This window comes from Gastrolobium bilobum, unplaced genomic scaffold (assembly GCF_033153095.1).
Source record: "Gastrolobium bilobum isolate Gb01-03AN ecotype WA unplaced genomic scaffold, APGP_CSIRO_Gbil_v1 utg17055, whole genome shotgun sequence".
Taxonomy (NCBI): Eukaryota; Viridiplantae; Streptophyta; class Magnoliopsida; order Fabales; family Fabaceae; genus Gastrolobium; species Gastrolobium bilobum.
The window spans coordinates 454,476-473,718 of NW_026899394.1; the positions used below are offsets into that span (position 1 = coordinate 454,476).

A 19,243-nucleotide genomic window follows, 5' to 3' on the forward strand; every position below is an offset into this window, starting at 1 on the left:
TCAGTTTTTCACCATTAGATTTACTACTTCTGTTCACATTTTTTCTAGACAAAAACTTACTACTCCAAGTGCTCTGCATTACTTTGACACTTTGTTTCTACGAAGTTCTGTTCATATAACATTGTCCAATGAACATGTTGATTCGTTTCTTATTAATTTGAATGTTAGGAAATTAAGGATGAAGGGTCTATATAAACATATGGAATTTGAATTAAATACCAAGAGCTTGGCTATGTACCCGGCTCTTAGATTTGTTACATGGCATAATATGGAATAAATTTTTGGCATTCCACTAATAAGAGTATTACACATCAGAGGAGAGAGAATAAATTTGACAGAGAAAAAAGAACTTTTGCTGATATGTAATATTTCTATTGATGGAATGTACTGAATCTTTAGTGCTACACTAGCACCAAAGATTTATTCCATAATATGACCACAATTCTTGTGCACTTCAACGTGTCATGTAAGCTGAACAGAAAAATAAATAAATAAATAAATAAAAACAAGATGTTGCAATCTAACAATTTGATGTAAAGCCACACCAAATGCCATATATGGAAGAAAAGGTTAATACCTAGATTCAAAAAACACGTATGTGTAACCACTAGGGCTAGCCTAGTGGTGTGGGTGTGTGTAATAGGGTGTGTGTGAGTGTGTGATTGTGTGTTCTATTCCTGGTAACCTAAAAAAAAAAACATGTATGTGTATTAATTTATCTATGACACATTACTTTTAATCATTAATATAACTAGTTTCAAACAGGCATTTTGATGTATTAAATTTCTTACACGTAAAGTTAGAGCTTCAAATAAAATGTCGAATGCGATTTCTATTTAAGATATGAAAAGGAAGTGTAAGAAGCAACTGTGCAAGAAAAAGTAAATCTACATGGTCTTTCAAAACAATGATAAAAAAACCCGCAAGACACTTAGAATTAGAGGTGTCAATTCAATTATAGGATAGGTCAAGCCGAATCAAAAGTATTATAAACTGACTGTAATACAAAAATTATTATTATTTTTTTGGATTTTCCAATAATATGTCCACCTATTTCAATAAAATTAATTTTTTTGGTGACAGAAAATGAAGATTTTTGCCACTGACACTTGTCCCAAATTCACGAGGTTTGGGGTGGGGGTGCTTATCTTGGCCTTCAGTTTGTGGTTGAACCGTTGAAGGAGATTCTATAGTAGCTTAAGATTCAATTCTTAATGGTTGCTATAGGAGCATTAAACAAGTCAGAACATGGCATCAACAAGGATTGGTCCATACACGTCTCACACACTTGAATGCAATGAGGTGGCCAACTGGCTCGCAATACATGCTTGTACTTCCCATCAGAATTTTGCAGATTTTCACACAACCACTGCCACAATGTGAGGAGAGGGTAGCCTATGATATATTGGGAGCAACTCTGTTCTAGTTAATCTTTATATTCCATTTTTTTTTTGTTTTTTTTTAAAAAAAAATTATTTGTTAAAAGTTTAGTTTGAGACTATCTTAATTAAATTTCCAACATCTTGAATGCCATTTGGTAAGATATTTACGTATAAAATTCACGAGTTATTAAAATGCTCATATTTATTTAATTCTATTATCATCATTCATTTTACTTTGTTTAGAAAGTTTGTTATTGTTTTTATGATTAAATTCTACTAAAAATGAGAGAAAAGCTTGAAAAATTAAATCTTATCAAGGATGATGGTCCATAAAATTGTGAGATTTTGCTTACCAATTAGATCCATTAAGATATCATCCAACATGACATTTAGGTAAGTTGATGTTTCACCAACTCGGTTAAACATATTTTTTTACCCTAATTATCTTTTCGAGGCGAGTTGGCTTCTTTTGGTATCTCCATAAGCGTCGACTCTTTAAGCCAGCTACGAGACTAATCTGGAGTGTAAAGCGGGTCAGGGATGAAAATATTTAAACATCGCAAAGTGGCATATGAGAATCGAACCGAGATCCTTTATTAAACACACACACACACACATATATATATGTTTTGGAGATATTCCAATTGATTCATCATTCACGACTAATTTGATTTGGGACGATTTTGGGATTAAGACATTAAATTTTTCCCAAAGACGGTACCGGAGAGGATCGCATGCTCTCAACTCACCCTACTTCATATTTATTTGAGTTGTGGGTTTAGCAACGCGTTGATCAACAATAAAGTCTTTGATATTTTATTAAATTATGTATTAATTTTATAATTACTTAATTTTTTCTTTCTAAAATTTTCAATTTGTTTAGCCCATCACTCGTTTTGTATTTAAATTTAGAGGAAAATTATACTTATTACCAATTATATTTATCACTTCTTATCACCAAATCTTAAACTCTAAACTATTATAATTTATTGGGAATAATTAATTAATTAATAAATATCATCCAATAAATTGTAATCGTGAAATTGACAAAAACCAATGGTTAAGATTTGTTAATAAGAAATGATAAACTCAATTGGTGGTAAGTATAACCTTTCCCTTAAATTTAATCAACTAATAATATTTTTTTTTAATAAAAATTATTACCAAATTTTCTTTTTCTTATAATGGTATAGGTACTTATGGAAAAATTATTAGTGCCACGAATTGGAGAATTCAAAACCAAGAAACTAGTTGTATGAAATTATGTTTATAATTTTTGGTGATTATTGATTTTTTTTTAGGTTATTCTATTTACTTATTTTTCATGTTTATTTTGTTTACTAATCTCCAATACTATTAAGTCAGAATCTTAAAAGAAAAAAATGATAAATATTAGTTGAGATTCTAATTAAACTAAGAAAGATTGATAAGTAGGTGTGAAAAAAAGATAAATTGAAATCTAATTTTTTTATATTTTTCTTTAGGTACATATAGATTAAAGGAAATATTACTCTTGTTTTACACGAAGTAATTATCTTCTTTTCTCTCATTTCAAAAATCATGTCTTTTTTTTTTTTTTTTTTGCTTTTAAATAATGAGCCGTACTAACACAAGGGAACTAGTCTTATGTTACACGAAAGTAATACTAAGCATAGATTAAAGCATCGTTGTTATTGTAAAACCCCAAAGGGAAGGGTTTTTGAGGCGTCGCTGCGACAAGAACATAACTCTGTCCTTCACTCCAATTCCTCACAATACCAACACCAACCTTTTAAGCCTTAAGGCGGCGACAGTATCTTCACTCCCTTTATGAATTTTGAATCTTCTTTACACTTGTTTCTCCACCCTCTTCCTCTAACTTCATCCATTTTCTTAATTCCATTTTTTTCTTCCATTTTCACTTGTTGTCATTGCTATTCCGCACAATTTGATGTTCCCCACTAATTCCCTCAATAAGGGACTTGATTCTCTCCTCCCTCTTGATAAAACAAACCTTATCTTCCAACCTACTCGTTCGGGCATTTCCACAAACATGTGGCGGAACGTCGCCAAACAAGCTTGTTGGGGGTTTCGCATTCGCTTGCACCCTCCCAGGCCTCTTATTATCTCCCAAGATTTCGTTTTCCCCCTAAACAGGGAGATTTTATGCCATGGGGAAAAACCAAATCGTATTGGGCATGCTCAATTTCAATTTGGTGTTAAAGGGTATGCTGGAGTTGCCGAGGCAGTTTCTTCCACGGACGTTGAGGAAGATGCTTCCCCTGTTGATGAAATTCAAGAATTGTTGCATGGGATGAGGAAAGAAGAGCAGAAGACGAAGGTGGTTGGTTTTAGGTGGCAGAGTCAGCTGAACTTGACTGTGGGAATGAAACAGTCTAGGTACCAAGAGCTGAGAAGAAGGCAGGTTAAGATTGAGACTGAAGTGTGGGAAGAGGCTGCCAAGGAGTATAGGGAGCTTTTGATGGACATGTGTGAGCAGAAGCTGGCACCCAATCTGCCATACATGAAGTCACTCTTTCTTGGCTGGTTTGAGCCTCTGCGGGATGCCATCGCTAAGGAACAGGAAATGTACCATATGGGGAAGAACAGAATGGCCTACGCACCTTACTTTGTTCAGTTACCGGCTGACAAGATGGCTGTTATCACCATGCATAAGTTGATGGGGTTGTTAATGACAGGGACCGAACATGCCACAGTTGGCACTGCCAGGGTTGTGCAGGCTGTCTGCAGCATAGGTGATGCCATTGAACAGGAGGTGGGACATTGCATTTCTCGCATTGTTCGTGTTCATTTTGGCATGTTCTTAAGTCTTAACTGCATAAATATCGTGATTGAAGTAGTTTAAATTGTTCATTTTATACTGTTTTGAATTTTGTTCTATAATATTTGATTGTACTCCTGCATGTTTGTTCAATAGAGCTACACAGTTCTTTTGTATGTCGGACCTAGAAGTACCCTTAGAAAACCCATGGGAGTGTGGAGGAAGTTCAAAAGTTTGGGGGATGAGTATCCGAAGGAGGCGAAGACCTACATAGTGACCTATAATATTGAAATAAAATTATGGCCTTAATTCTTATAACTGCCAACTTTATCTGAATGGAGCCGGGTGCGGGAATCATAAAATGGGGATGAAGCTGGGTATGAGACTTTTTAGGGGATTTCGTGGGTATTGAACAGGGGATGGGGAGTACACTTTGGTTACCCAACCTGCCCAATATTTCCCATTCTCCCTCCAACCAAATTACACACTGACACTGATATATATACAACTACAACACAAAGCTTGATAAACCTGAAGGTTGGGCCTTCCTAACAGTGATTTTTTATTTGTTAAATCTTGTATATGTTCTTCAATTTATTCTGGACAATAAACTTCCTTAGGCATGGCATTTTATGTCTATAGGTATCTTAACCCAATCTCTTGGTATTGCTGCAACCTTATGTACTGTTTATTATTTGATGGTTCAGGTTAGAATACACAAGTTCTTGGAGAAAACTAAAAAGAAAAAGGGTGATAAAGGCAAGAAAAATGAAGCAGGTGAATCTGTTGCTGCTGTCAAGGAAGAGGAAAAGATGCGGAAAAAAGTCATGGATTTGATGAAAAAGCAAAAGCTTGTTGCAGTGAGGGGGATACTGAAAAGCCAGGATGATACAAAACCATGGGGACCAGTCATGAAGACAAAGGTTTGAATAGCTTCTCTACAGTCTAAATGCTCCTTTTGCTATTTATTTGCTTCTTGGTAAGATGGTATCCTCTCCACTTCACAGGTGGGAAGCCGTTTAGTTGAGCTCTTGATGCAGACAGCATATATACAACCACAATCAGATCAACTACTGGATTGTGCACCTGATATCCGACCTGCATTTGTGCATTCGTTTAGAACGGTGACAAAAGAGGCAACGTAAGCTTTAATCTCTGCCTCTCAGTTTGGTTTGAATTGTCCAGCAGTACTTTAAATTGTGGCTCTGGATTTTTTTTTTTAACAGGAAAGCAAGCAAAAAATACGGTATTATTGAATGTGACCCTCTAATTCTTAAAGGCCTTGACAGAACTGTAAGTATATTCCTTCACCTGCTGTTCTTTAATTGAAGTTTAAATTGGATGGTTCATCATTTGAGATATCTTAGATAGCAATTTTGACATTGTTATTTATCAGGTTATTGAATCTTTAGTTTGGAAAAGAGAGTTTTGTTATGGGTTTTTTAACTGATAATTTAGTTCCTGAATTGAATCAAGTTTAGAAAAAGTTTTACATGTACTAATGGCAATGCTGGACCAAAGAATTATAGGATGCAGATGATGAAGATAGGAGAAGTGAGAATAGGGGTAAAGAGAGAAGAAAGAGAAAGGGTGGGAGAAGAAAGGAAGGATATATGTGAGAATCAAGCTAGAGAAAAATCTTGCCAATATTATCATTTTCCAAGACTCTGAATACATAATAATTCTATATGTCGGGGAATTTCACTCATTTATAATCCTACTTGTAAGACTGACTTTGTATAGTGATTTTAGCAGGGCACTACCTTAAATATAATCCCAAAATAAACTAACTCCCATTTTGTAGAAAGACCTTAAACTCTTTATCTAGAAAGTTTTATGTGGAGTTGTGCATTTTTGCTGTCATGTGGTTTATTTGGTTGGAGCATAGTGCTCATATCTTCAAAGATAGATCTCTATTTTCAAGCCCACAAATGTGGTTCCTTGCTTTGCTCATTGAAGGAGATCTCTTCAACATTATGCTCCGTAGTTGTTTTTTATGCTCAACGAGGGTGGGGTTTAGCTTACTCGCTAGCACTTGAGTTAATTGGCATTGTGCTCATGCACTTTGCATGTAAAAGTTTTTTATTTTTTTATTTTTTAATGTCACGAACTAAATATCCCAGCTCTAGTGTATGTGTAGTTTATTTCAATTAGTTCTCAATAGATATTGCATATTACGTTGTTTATGTATTTATGTTTATAGTGATCTCCTCTCATGTCCATGGGTTCTACAAGTCATTGATTTATTTTTTCTTATTTTTCAACAGGCAAAAAATATGGTTATTCCTTATATGCCTATGTTGGTTCCACCAGTCAACTGGACAGGGTATGGAAACTCAACACATTTTATTTCTGCCTTGTTAACCTTCTGTATTTTGATTTTATGGCTGGGTATGCTATATAATGGGGCTAGAAGGTGGTCCAAACTCTAACCAATGTAAAAAAACCTGTGAAAATATGAACACATTACACCCCTTAAAATGCTTTTCTTTGGTGCATTTGGTTGTAGAGGAATGAGCTTATCTTTAAGGTATCCCCTTGCCTCTTGATTTGGTTTGGGATTAGGCTTTGTTCTAAGCTTCTGTGGTAATGCTTCACCCGTGGTTGTTTCAAGGGTGTTACGACTCTGATGGGTAAAGGGTAATATTAGGCTACCCTGCTTTATTCCTACTGTCCTTGGTTCCTTTGGTTTTCTTTGTTATGATATATACATATATATATATATATATATATATATATTTTTTTTTTTTTCTGCTATTGAAATTTGAACATACCCTTATCCTTTCCCCAATGTGCTCGTACTTACTTTGCTTCTGTTTGATTATACTATTTTTTAAAACAGTGATCCAAATTCCAAATGCATAGCCCATTAAACAATTGCCTTTTGCAATTAGTTTCAAAATGTGAATCAGAATTTTTCAAGATTAAAATTCAATGTTTACAATAAGTAGATTGCAGTTTTTCTTCTTTTTGCTGAATGGCTAAATAAGTGCTGACTCCTCTATTTTTCCTTTGCCATACTTTTGCAGTTATGATAAAGGTGGGCACTTGTTCTTACCTTCCTATGTCATGCGTACTCATGGAGTTAGGCAACAACGTGAGGCTGTTAAGAGGCCCCCTAGGAAGCAACTAGAGCCTGTATTTGAGGTCCGAGTTTGTTATAATTGTCACCAATGAAGAGTAGTGCTTGAACTTATACCTACCTTGTTTTATGTAGGAAAATATCTGTGTGCACATATATATGTATTATTTTTGCTATTCTTAGGAAAGTAATTTTTTTATAAATGCACATGTAAAACCCATGTGATTAGGCTCTGGATACTCTTGGGAATACGAAATGGAGGGTAAATAAGAAGGTCCTGAGTGTCGTAGACAGGATATGGGCTAGTGGAGGCCGTCTTGCTGATTTGGTGGACCGCGATGATGTAAGTTTGATTATATGATGCTCATTTTTTTAGATATGGAAGTATGTTTTAAGAAACTTATGTTAACGATGGTTTCAAATGGTGTTCCTATTGCAGGTTCCTTTACCTGAGGAGCCAGATACCGATGATGAAGCGCTGATAAAGAAATGGAAGTGGAAGGTCAAATCTGTAAAGAAAGAGAACAGGGAGAGATATTCACTACGTTGTGACATAGAACTTAAACTTGCTGTAAGCTTCCTTGAAATTTATGTACATTAATTTGTAATCCTTATTCTCTTTCAGGTAACAAACCCATTTATATCTATGGGTGCAGGTAGCACGAAAAATGAAGGATGAAGAAGGTTTTTACTACCCACACAACCTTGATTTCCGAGGTCGTGCATACCCCATGCACCCACACTTAAATCACCTTGGTTCAGATGTATGCCGGGGTATATTGGAATTTGCAGAAGGACGCCGTCTTGGAAAGTCAGGCCTACACTGGTTGAAGATACACTTGGCAAATCTATATGCTGGCGGTGTTGATAAACTATCTCATGAGGGTCGCATGGCATTCACTGAAAATCATTTGGCTGACATATTTGATTCTGCAGACAATCCTCTTGAAGGGAGGCGGTGGTGGTTGAATGCAGAAGACCCATTGCAGTGCCTAGCCGTGTGCATAACTCTAAGTGAAGCTTTAAGAAGCTCTTCACCAGAAACATTCATTTCACATATTCCAGTACATCAGGTATTTTCAGGGTTTGGATATAGATGTTCAAAAAATTTCTTGGATTGGGTTTTGAGGTTATGACACAGCTCTAATAAATTGGGTTGACAGTAGGAGCGGTCAGTACATGTAAAGAACCAGTTTAATTCAAAATATTAAGTTGTTAAGTGAAGATCACATTAATGTTTTTATATATTATATCTTTAACATACCCTCTCATGGAGGCCGAGCCTTGGAGCAACTATAAAGTTGCTTTTTGTGACCGGAAGATCACAAGTTTGAGTATAGGAAATAGTCTCTTTGCAAAAAATGCCAGGGTAAGGCTTCTTGTGCATCGGTATTTACCTTTTTTTATCTTTATCATACCCCCTCATGCAAGAGCTCTTATGCTTGAAGTGTGGACAATGTACGTGTCTATCTTGTGCTGATTATAACATCTTGTTTTTTATTAGAAAACGACGGCGTTGAGGATCAAACTCGTGACCACTTGGTCACAGAGGCTATGATATCTTGCTAAGAACAAATTTAAACCAAAAGCTTAAGCTGTTAAGTGATGGCCACATAAATAATCATGGGTTGGGTTGAGATGAGTTAGAATTTTTTTTTCGAAAGGTGAAGTGGTGAAAGAGATGTAATTCTTAATTTATAAAAATAGATTAGCAACCTGATTCCTCCTTTAAGTCATGTAATGAACATCATATTTCTATCAATTACTAATATCATGAATATATAGGAGAACATTAATATATTAGGGTTCATTACTAGTTTGTGGGTGTGGAGTTAAGATAAGAATAATAAAAACCTATTGTAAACAAAACTAAAAGAAAACATTTCTTGAAAAATAAAGCCAAATTAACCCAATTTTGTACATAAAACCAAAGGCTCCCGATTTGAATGTGTTCCATTTTCAGGTTAAACAGGTTACTTTGGCTATTAAACAACTTAGTGTATCCATATAATTTCTTCACATATACATTACTTATGTGCACCTTCTTCTGGATATTAGTAAACACTTTGATTATCATTATTGTAAAGAACCATTTCTACTCAAAAGCTTATGCTCAGAAGTGAAAGCCTATTAATGGTTTTTTTTTTTTATTATTTTATTATATCTCTCTAACACGTCCCCTTACGCAAGAGCCCTTTGGGTTTGAAGCGTGAATATTGCACAGACTCATTTTTTTGATTCTATCTTGTGCTGATTTAATTCCATTAGAAAGTTAGGGGGTGATGAGGATCAAACTCGTGACCTCGTGGTCATCGACCATGTAAAGCTACTATCTCACCTAAAATCTTAAGTTGAGAAGTGAAGGCCCATCAATGGTTTTTACAATTACCAAACAATAGATATACCCCTTATCTCAAGAGTCCCTAGATTTGAAATTGTTACACATTCAGTTTCTTGGGTGGCTAGAATATATAATCCCAGAGAAACTGAATAAACCTTTTTGTAAAATTAATATGAGACTCTAATGCTCCCTCCTACAAGTGAATTCCTTTTTTGAGGAACTTGCTACATTATATTATGATTTTATCTTTCTTCTGTTGATGAGGACGAGCCTTGGGCCTATGGTAAGGTTACTGCCTTATGACCTGGTCATGCTCACAGGTTCTAGTCACAGAAACATGACAGGGGTAACAGTGAATATCTGTCCCTTCCCTGTCTCCACAATGCTGGGAGCCTTGTGAACTAGCCTTTTCTTATCTTTTCCCTGTTGATATTAGAATATATAAGAAATAAGTTTTGGTGTTCCTTTAGCATTTTTCTTCATATGGGTCATGCATGCACTTCACTGCTTTGTGTAAAAATCACCAGCTTAATCTATTCTTACCGATTCTTTGATGTGTGATATCAATGACCAGTAAGCCATGTAAAGCTCATAATTGATTGTCAAGTCTGTCATTATCATCATTTTCGTTTAGAATGTATAGAGTTTATTTACTAATCATGATTCGCACTACCTTGATTTTCTGTCGTAGGATGGCTCTTGTAATGGTTTACAACATTATGCTGCCTTGGGAAGAGACAAGGTAATGATGGCCTTTGTCATTTTGTTTATACCCCTTATTCTGATTGAGTTTCAAGTTCTTCAGTCCCAGATATTAGAGATCAAGTTAGGGGATGATAATTAGTTTTGATTGTAGCTCAGAGTCTTCACGATTTTGACAATTGTTGAAAATGAATTTGGCTTTAGTAGCCAATCCCATCTCTGTACATTTGTACTATTTGGTTGGTTTTGACTGTTTAAGTTTTCTGTTTGGGTTTTATCCAGAATGGTCTTGTCAAAAGTGGCAGCAGGTGAAACTTATGCTTATATTGTCCATTACTGATTTCTGAACAGAAATGTTTGCTTATCATGTGTTTAGTGAGAACTCTTTACTGATGTTCTCTGAATATCTTCATCTCCTATGATGTTTCTGGTCCCTATCTGGTAGGTATCAGATGAACATGACAAGAAAAGAGCAAGAAAATTGGAAGGAAAAGTGGCATTGATTAGTTCGTAAACTTGGAATTACAGAATGTATGCATGAGTATGGAAAAGACTGAAAAACAAGAACTATGAGACAGTATCAGTAACCAACCACTCTCTACCCTGGCATTTAGAGATCCCTACCTCTTCCATGCACCAGAAGATGCCCCAAACCAACCCACTCATCGAATGCTCCTCTCTGTCCTCCACTCACGCCTAATATTCCCTCTCCCAACTAACTACCCTAACAGAGTTCTCTCCTTTTCTCACTGCTCCATCCACGTCAGCTGTCCATTACTGGGCCTGGGCCTTTTTCATTCTTTCTTTTCTTCCTTGTATAGACCCTCTTGGTAATTGGCATGGGCCTATCCCTATCACTGAGCATGCCTTCTATTCTATTTTCATTTTTGAAAAAACTGTGTTGCTGATGGGAGATACCTGTATAGTAATTTTTTTAATTTTTTTATTCAGTTAGGGGCTGCTGCTGTTAATCTAGTTGCAGGAGAGAAGCCAGCAGATGTTTACTCAGGAATAGCAGCTAGGTAAGTATTTGCGTGTATTGCTACGTATATTTTAAAGTTTGAAATGCTAGCAGTGGGCATTTAGTATTTTCCATATTGCCATGATTGACCTCTCCTCTCTTTGGATAGATAACAGTCTCTGGCCCACTTTGTTCCCTTTATATTTAATGGAATGAAACAGTGGTTCAGAAGAAAAAATTTCCAATTAAAGCAGCTTAGCTATTTTTTTTATTTCTTACCTAGCTTTGTTTTGGGAGGTTCAATTTAGACCTTGTTTTATGATAAAGTACTCAGCTTTAAAACAACTCATAATTAAGACATGTCTGATCAACATTTTTATTTTTCTTAGCATCACCTTCAAGATGCTTTGAATGCATTTATACTTTGCTATTGTTGTACAGAGCATTAATTACTTTTTACCTCAAAAAGTCATCAAATGACCTAATTAAAGCTGCTTTAAAGGCACCCAGAAAACCTGTTTCTATTAAAAATTACAAGTCCTTGAAGATACCATATCCTCCCTTATTCTTTTTCTATTAAAATAAAGGTTCTAGAAGATGTATTCTATAATTTCTCTCAATTTTGTTGTATTGAAGCAAACATACAATGCCAAGCTGCAGCTCCAGGGTGTTTGAGGCTTTATTTTTCTGTACATAGCAGGACAAAATATATACTTAAATGAATATAGAAATTAAGCAAAATACTATTCTTTCTTCAAGATTGGACCTACTATATTTTTTTCTCAAAGTCCAAATGTTCTCTTTCCATTAGAAACTTAGGAGGGGAAATGGGGGAAGCCTCGTTGAGCATGATCCTGCCAAATATTTCGCCAAGGATTTTTCTATGGTTCAGAAGGATGCATTTGGTTGCTGGGCATAAGGGTTAAAGTTTGACGTAGATATTTGACCTTTTTATCTTGGAAAAATTGTTGGTGGCTATGGAAGTATCCAAGGTCTCTCTTTGTAGGTTAGATAAATTTCAACAGAATTTAAGAGAACTACTGGTTACTTTTAGTGGTTACAGACAAATGCCAATTTTCCTGCATTACTGTTGGGGGTGTTAGGATTTTTGGAAGATAATTGGAAGCAGTGTTTGACCACATTGTGGTTATGCCTTTGTTATGGAGGATATCGTGCTCTTTTGTATTTCTTTTTCTTTCTAATTTCTATCAAAAAATTTAGTAGGTTTATGTAGCATTAGTTTTTCCAGTTTAGTTATTTGGTCTAATATTTATTTATAGTTATTCTGATATTTGGAAGGCTCTTTTTTCTTTTCTTTTGTTCTTTCTGTTGTCATTTTTTGGCTTGAATTTTCCCTTGTGAGAGGGGTGTTCTCAAATAAACAACTCAATCATAGAAGAATTATTTCATTGCAGAGTATTAGACATCATGCGAAGAGATGCTCAGAAAGATCCTGCAATTTTTCCTGATGCTCTTCATGCAAGGACTCTAGTTAATCAGGTTATCTGCCATTCTTTTGGTCTTATATGTAGTTCACCTGGTATTATAAACCTGAGTGAAAATAATTTATTACATAATCAATTCTAGTGATGTTGTGCTTTTTCTCTTTTCACTCCTCATCTCAAAGCTGATTTTTGACTGATCTTGGACTTGTCTAGGTGGATAGAAAATTGGTTAAGCAGACAGTGATGACATCAGTGTATGGTGTTACTTACATTGGTGCACGGGAACAAATAAAAAGGAGGTTGAAAGAAAGGGATGCCATTTCAGATGATACGGAGCTTTTTGGTGCTTCTTGTTATGCTGCTAAGGTTAGAGGGTGAAAATGGCAGCATTTTAAATATTGAATCGTTGTAGCATAGGTATGCAATGTTTGTTACATCTTTATTGCTTTTCTCAGGTCACCTTAACTGCCTTAGAGGAAATGTTTCAAGGTGCACGAGATATCATGAGCTGGCTTGGTGACTGTGCAAAAGTATGTCAAATACTCCTTGCACCAACATCTGCATAGTGCATAACTGCATATTCTCGCTTGTACATGGAGAGAAATAATAAAATGCTACGCTTTTTTTTTCCCCTTTCCTGTCATGTACTTATATTATGGTATGAGTATGACGAAGACAATTGGAACAGATAATTGCATCTGAAAATCAACCAGTGCGCTGGACCACTCCTCTTGGACTTCCTGTAGTGCAACCTTACCGTAAACTAGGAAGGCATATTGTGAGTGCATTAGAATTTCCCTGGAATTACATCCTTAAAACTTCTCTCAAGTTCTCTGGATTCAAGGCTGTCTATAGGTTAATAAGCTATTATTATTATTATATGGATTGCAGATCAAAACTTCACTTCAGATGTTGACATTGCAACGAGAAACAGATAAGGTAAGTAAATTTAACATTAACATCATTGTGTAGATATTGTGTAGATATGGGCTGCAACATTTCATGCTGTTTTTTTGTGTCTATAGCTAAATGTATGGAGTTACACACTTACACGCCACCATTTGCACACTTTGTATCATTTACCCATTGTTGCGAATACGGTAAGTATACCGGTCGTACAATTAATAAAGTGAATGAGTAGAGTATCGTTCCCACGAGGACTAATTACAAGCAATAGTTTCACTGTTTTTATCTAAGTTAGACAATTCCAAAGGTCATTTCACAGGTAACCAATATTTAATTAAAAATTAAATATAGATGACAGTAAAAGAAATTAATTAAAAAGATGAACTTGAAATTATGAATAAAAATGCAGTTTGGTTTACTTCACCTCTGATCCCCTAATTGGTTTAATTACAATTTAATAATATTCTATCTCAATTGTTTCAAACAATTCATCATCTAAGAATTAATTGGTTAAATCCTGATGTCTTAATTCTTTAATCCTTTAACCCAATCGGAATCCTAATGTCTTAGAAATCTCTTTTAGATTAAGCCTTAAGCGTGATGAATTATAAAAATTTGCAATTCCGACAAGTCTATGTCTGGATCATGCAAGAATTGGTGTTCTACCCCTGTCTAGACCAAGATCCCAATATGTCTATTGTTAATCCTAACCCTCTTTATCCCTATATAATTGGCCAGATTATACAAGAATTTAAACATGCAAATCAAGGTAAACACAAACAATTTAAGACAATTTATTAATGAAAAGAATTAAACCAAAACAAGGATTCAAGTCGGATCCATATTCCTACTACAAAAGAAACTTAGCCAGACATAGCTAGCTTAAACAAAATAAAATAATAAAAGAAATAGAAGAAGTCATGAAGAAGAAGAAGAAAAAAAATCAATGTTGCTCAATCTCCTTCAAGCTTCTCTCTCTGAAATTCTCCAATCTCCAGCAAAAGCTCCTTTCTTTCTTAATGTGTCAGCCTCCTTTCTGTTTCCAAGAGTTGCCTTTTTATAGTGATGAAATTATATCTTTTAATTTCTCATAATATCTTCAATAGAATCTTCAATAGAATCTCCAATCATATCTTTAATCAAATCCTTAAAATCTTTCCTTTTATATTTAAAGGAAAACTTTCCTTAAAAATATTCAAGGGAAGATTCAATAACATCTTCAATGAATTATATGATTCAGAAATCCAAAGCAAATCGACTTGAGCTCTCCAATTTATCTTTTTATTGAGCTGAAAATTATTGTAAAATATCAGAATTTTTATGAGAATCTTAATGAGAATAAAATAACAATTTAATTACAATTCTTATATCTTTTAATTATTTTAAATCAATTTCATGATCATATTAACCCTTAATACATAATAAATTGGAGACACATCACCCATCAACACCTGCCAGTATTTAACGTGCACTGTCATGCTATTGTCTGGTGCGGTGTTGAGGTGTACTTTTCCCGAATGTATAATGGGACTGTTTATATTACATGCAACCAAACCTTTTTCCCGAAACCCGCCTTGCTCAAAACTCGTGCGAAAAACAAATTCCTGAAGATACGGTGTCAATATTTTGTGTGTTGGCAATTGAGTATCTCTTTAGATGGATGGGAGGGAAGGGAATGAAATTAATGGAAGCACAATTGTGGGAAACATTTAATCATTTGTTTTGTTCCATTCTAAGAACAGGAGGAAAAGTTGAGGTCAAGAGTGTGAGGTATTTTTGAGGGAAGTTTTTGTTTTTCCTAAACTTACTTATTCCTTACTGAAAGTGAATGATGAGCTGAAGGAAAGGAATAGTTATGAATGAATTCCTTACTGGCATAATGGACATTGAAGCAAGGATACTTCAAAATGGTTCCGTACCAATGTTGGACACTTCTAATACACCATCATATACTCCTAACATGTACCCTACAAATTTTTTACTTTTACTTTTGAATTGTTACACCAATACTGATGGAATACCGCAATTATTAGATAGATAATATTATTTTAGTGTCTATAGTGACTAATGTTGACTTTTGATACATTTATGTCTCTATTATTACAATTTTTGTTTTTATGCTAATATTATTATAATATTACTTTTATATTTAATACCCTTGCTTGTGTTATTTCCGGTCATTTATAAAATGTCATATCCTTGTGTTCATGTCAAATTGCATTTGTAAAGAACCGATTTAACCCAAAAGCTTGAGCTGTTAGGTAAAGTCACATGAATGGTTTTTATATTTATATTTATATTTCTAACGCCCTCTTACGCAAGAGTCGTTTGGGTTTGAAAGGGTGGATAACGCACAAGCCCACCTTATCTTGTGCTAAGAAATTCTGCAATATTTATTAGAAGAATATGGGGGGCAAAGGGTAGTCCATGATAGGGGGAACTACCACCAATCGACTAAGCTACACTAACCACAATAAGTGGCTCGACACCACATCTTGACCCAAAACCTTGAAGTTTTAGGTCTATTGGTTTTTTCATTTATATGGTCCTCACCTATGTTGCACCGACACGGGACACGAGACATGACACGATACTTCGACACGTTAATTCTAAAAATTGTTAGATTTCTAGACGTTAGGACACATTTTGATATTAAAAAATATTTTTAATTTATTTAGTCTATATTATATTTAATATTCAATAATTTAACAATAAAATGAAGCTTAACTTATAATACCCATCAATTTTACAAAGAAATATAAGATATCACAAAAATATATATATATATATTTTTGAAAATATTCCAATCGGTTCATTGCTTCGCAACTAATCCGTTTCGGGGCGGGTCCAGGATTAAGGCTTTAAACCCCTCCCAAAGGTGGTACGGAGGAGATTCGAACAGATATCACAAATATTTATATTAAACTTAAAATGGTAATCGTAATCTAACGAATCTAATAGTTGGAACTAAAAACGCAACGCAACTCAACTTTTGAACCCCTTTTTTGAGTCTTTGCAACACGCGTTGGAGTGTCGGGAAGTGTCGAACACGACACATCAGGTTTTTTGAAGTGTCAGTGCATCATAAGTCCTCACTTGGGCCATTACATATCACACTTGAATTTTTAACAAACTTCCCGTCAATGGAAACCTCTCGGGTACATCAACCCAGGTACTCAACCCACTTCTAGTCAAACACCAGGCTAGTCCAAACCAAACCAAGCTTTGATACCATGTAAAGTACCAATTTAACTCAAAAGTTTAAGCTATTAGATAAAGGCACATGAATGTTTTTAATATTTATATTTCTAACTGTATTCATGCCCCATTTAACACATGTGCTTCTAAGATGATTTTGGGTATTTGGGATGCTTATATTTGATGTGGAAGATGCCTAAGCATGTGGGATGCCCTCTGATTGGTTGTTGTGATCAATCTTGGACATCTAACATTTTAAATAAGTTTAAAAAAAAGTAAATCAATTACAAGTATAATTGCTACATAATTAAAAAGATAAAATCTCGTGTTTGGGATTGTGGTTGTGATTTCAACCGGTTGGAATGGGTTTCACATGCCCATGCAGTGGGCATTAGAGCCGATTAGGTATCATCTGAGACGCCATGGTCATCTCATTCCCAGTATCAAACATGGGTGTCTTTTTCAAGAACTGGCATCTACACACTAAATATTTCCTTAGAGTTCTATTATGTATATGGAGAGTGGGTGTTTGTATCTTATAAACATGTTAGCAGACATTTCTAGCATAGCTTCTAGGGTAGAGAATTTTGGTATTTTGATTTGATTTATATTTTCAAGACTTAAATTTTAAATTTTACATTTAAATGTTCTAGGTCATGGTCAAACGGCAGAGAACGGCATTTCCTCCAAATTTTGTTCACTCACTCGATGGTTCTCATATGATGATGACTGCAGTAGCCTGCAACAAAGAAGGTTTGAATTTTGCAGGTATTTCCTTGTTAGGTCCTTTCCATTCTTTTCTTTCTTCTTTTTTTTTTTTTTTTAAGTAACAGGCCCTGCTAGGGCCTAGGGGAGGGAGGCCCCACCACTGTAGTGGTGCCTTAGGGATCCCCAATAAGGGACCCAGGGAGGGGAGAAGAGATGTTCCATTAGGCTCATGTTTCTATTTTTATTTAATCTATTATAATTATAATACTAATGATGAATAATCTCTGCTACATGCTTGTAGGGGTTCATGATTCATATTGGACGCATGCATGTGATGTGGATAAAATGAACAGAATATTGAGAGAGAAGTTTGTAGAACTCTACGAGACTCCAATATTGGAAAATGTATGGTTTAAATGCTCATTATTTATATCCAATACTATTTTGTTCCTGGGTAGTAGAATTACATTTAAGGTGAAACCAATTTCAGTATTGGGAATCTTTTTGGGAGAAATGGCCGGGGCCAGATTAATGACTTCAGATTTGTCTGAAATGAATAGCAGATATTTCTTTGGGGAATGTGCTTTGTTTCTGTGATTTGAATTCTACTTTCTGCATTTCTGATAGACATGAAGATGGAAAAATCATGTATTATCTGACAAGATGCTGAGTCTGGAATTTTTATTTTTGCAGAAGAAAAGAATCAGAGTGCCGTTTTATTTTTTATCTTAAGCTGTTATGAAATTTCTACATTATTGCTAGATCATTTCTCTTACCTGTTTAATTTGTGAACAGTTATTGGAGAGCTTTCAGAGGTCTTTCCCATTATTATCATTTCCACCCTTGCCTGAAAGGGGAGACTTTGACTTAAGGGAAGTTTTAGAGTCACCATATTTCTTCAACTGATTCTGCTGGTTTCTTTAAGGCTTGGAATCGTTCCTTTTGGGCTTACTGACAACATCTCAAGTAATGTCTTAAGAGTGTGAACATGGCAACGGCAACAGATCTTCTGAAAGTACTCCTTATAGAGGCTATTTCAGTGACTGCATCTATCTTCAAAGGCATCATCCAGGCAGGGTCTTGAGGACGACCCTTTTGGTATGAAAATATATTCCACCCTAATCTACTTGGTTGTTGATGTGCGGATGTATACCTTGTACCATACGAGATAGAAGCTTTTGAAGCTGCTGCAACAATCAGCAGGCTCCCAAGGGAAAGCCAAGGAGTTAAAATTTGCATTGCCAGTTTCTGCAGCACAAACAATAAATTTCATTTATTAATTTGACGAGTATGGAGCATCATTAACAATTTCTGTAGCAAATCTTGACCTGGTTCAGCATCAAGTAACCGTGCAAAGCATACCATGAGTAGCTGCAAACCATGATGTCAACAGAGAATTCTATGGTTTTCATTTATATCGGTGTATTCATTTGTTCAAGTTTTTCGCTTGTAAATATGAAGAGACATTTGTTTGAATTAGTGTACCCACATGATTTATAGTATACATATATTAGTTTATTTCGTGAACCCTTTTTAGCTAAGTAATTTAGTGACTACAGCCAATGTTATTGGTTAAAGCTCATGATGGTTAATGCTGACAAAATATGATAAATGAGACATTCCAATCTCTGGTGATGTACTAATTCCCTTGCATCGGAGATGGTAATAAACTAATTTTAGAGTGCAAAAGCAATGCTGACTGTAATCGTGAAAGGGTAAAGCTAGCATTCGCAGTTGAAAATGTTGATGTTATGGAT

The 19,243-nt window shown here is 35.1% G+C and overlaps 1 protein-coding gene across 2 annotated transcripts; it reads left to right on the forward strand.

The window, feature by feature from the left end:
- The first annotated feature begins 3,083 nt into the window (after positions 1–3,083).
- On the forward strand, positions 3,084–18,969 carry LOC133290180 (DNA-directed RNA polymerase 2B, chloroplastic/mitochondrial-like). Of its 2 annotated transcripts, XM_061488232.1 has the most exons (19): positions 3,084–4,137; positions 4,851–5,066; positions 5,151–5,284; positions 5,370–5,436; positions 6,411–6,469; positions 7,173–7,290; positions 7,455–7,568; positions 7,665–7,796; positions 7,882–8,298; positions 10,258–10,308; positions 11,220–11,290; positions 12,645–12,729; positions 12,888–13,040; positions 13,130–13,204; positions 13,363–13,452; positions 13,566–13,613; positions 17,432–17,546; positions 17,788–17,891; positions 18,282–18,969. In XM_061488232.1, exons 1-19 carry the CDS (start codon positions 3,313–3,315, stop codon positions 18,390–18,392), a joined length of 2,985 nt encoding a protein of 994 aa, XP_061344216.1. In that variant the 5' UTR covers positions 3,084–3,312; the 3' UTR covers positions 18,393–18,969. The 2 variants fall into 2 exon arrangements, with proteins under 2 accessions (XP_061344216.1, XP_061344218.1); XM_061488234.1 differs by lacking the exon at positions 17,788–17,891.
- The last annotated feature ends 274 nt before the right edge of the window (positions 18,970–19,243 follow it).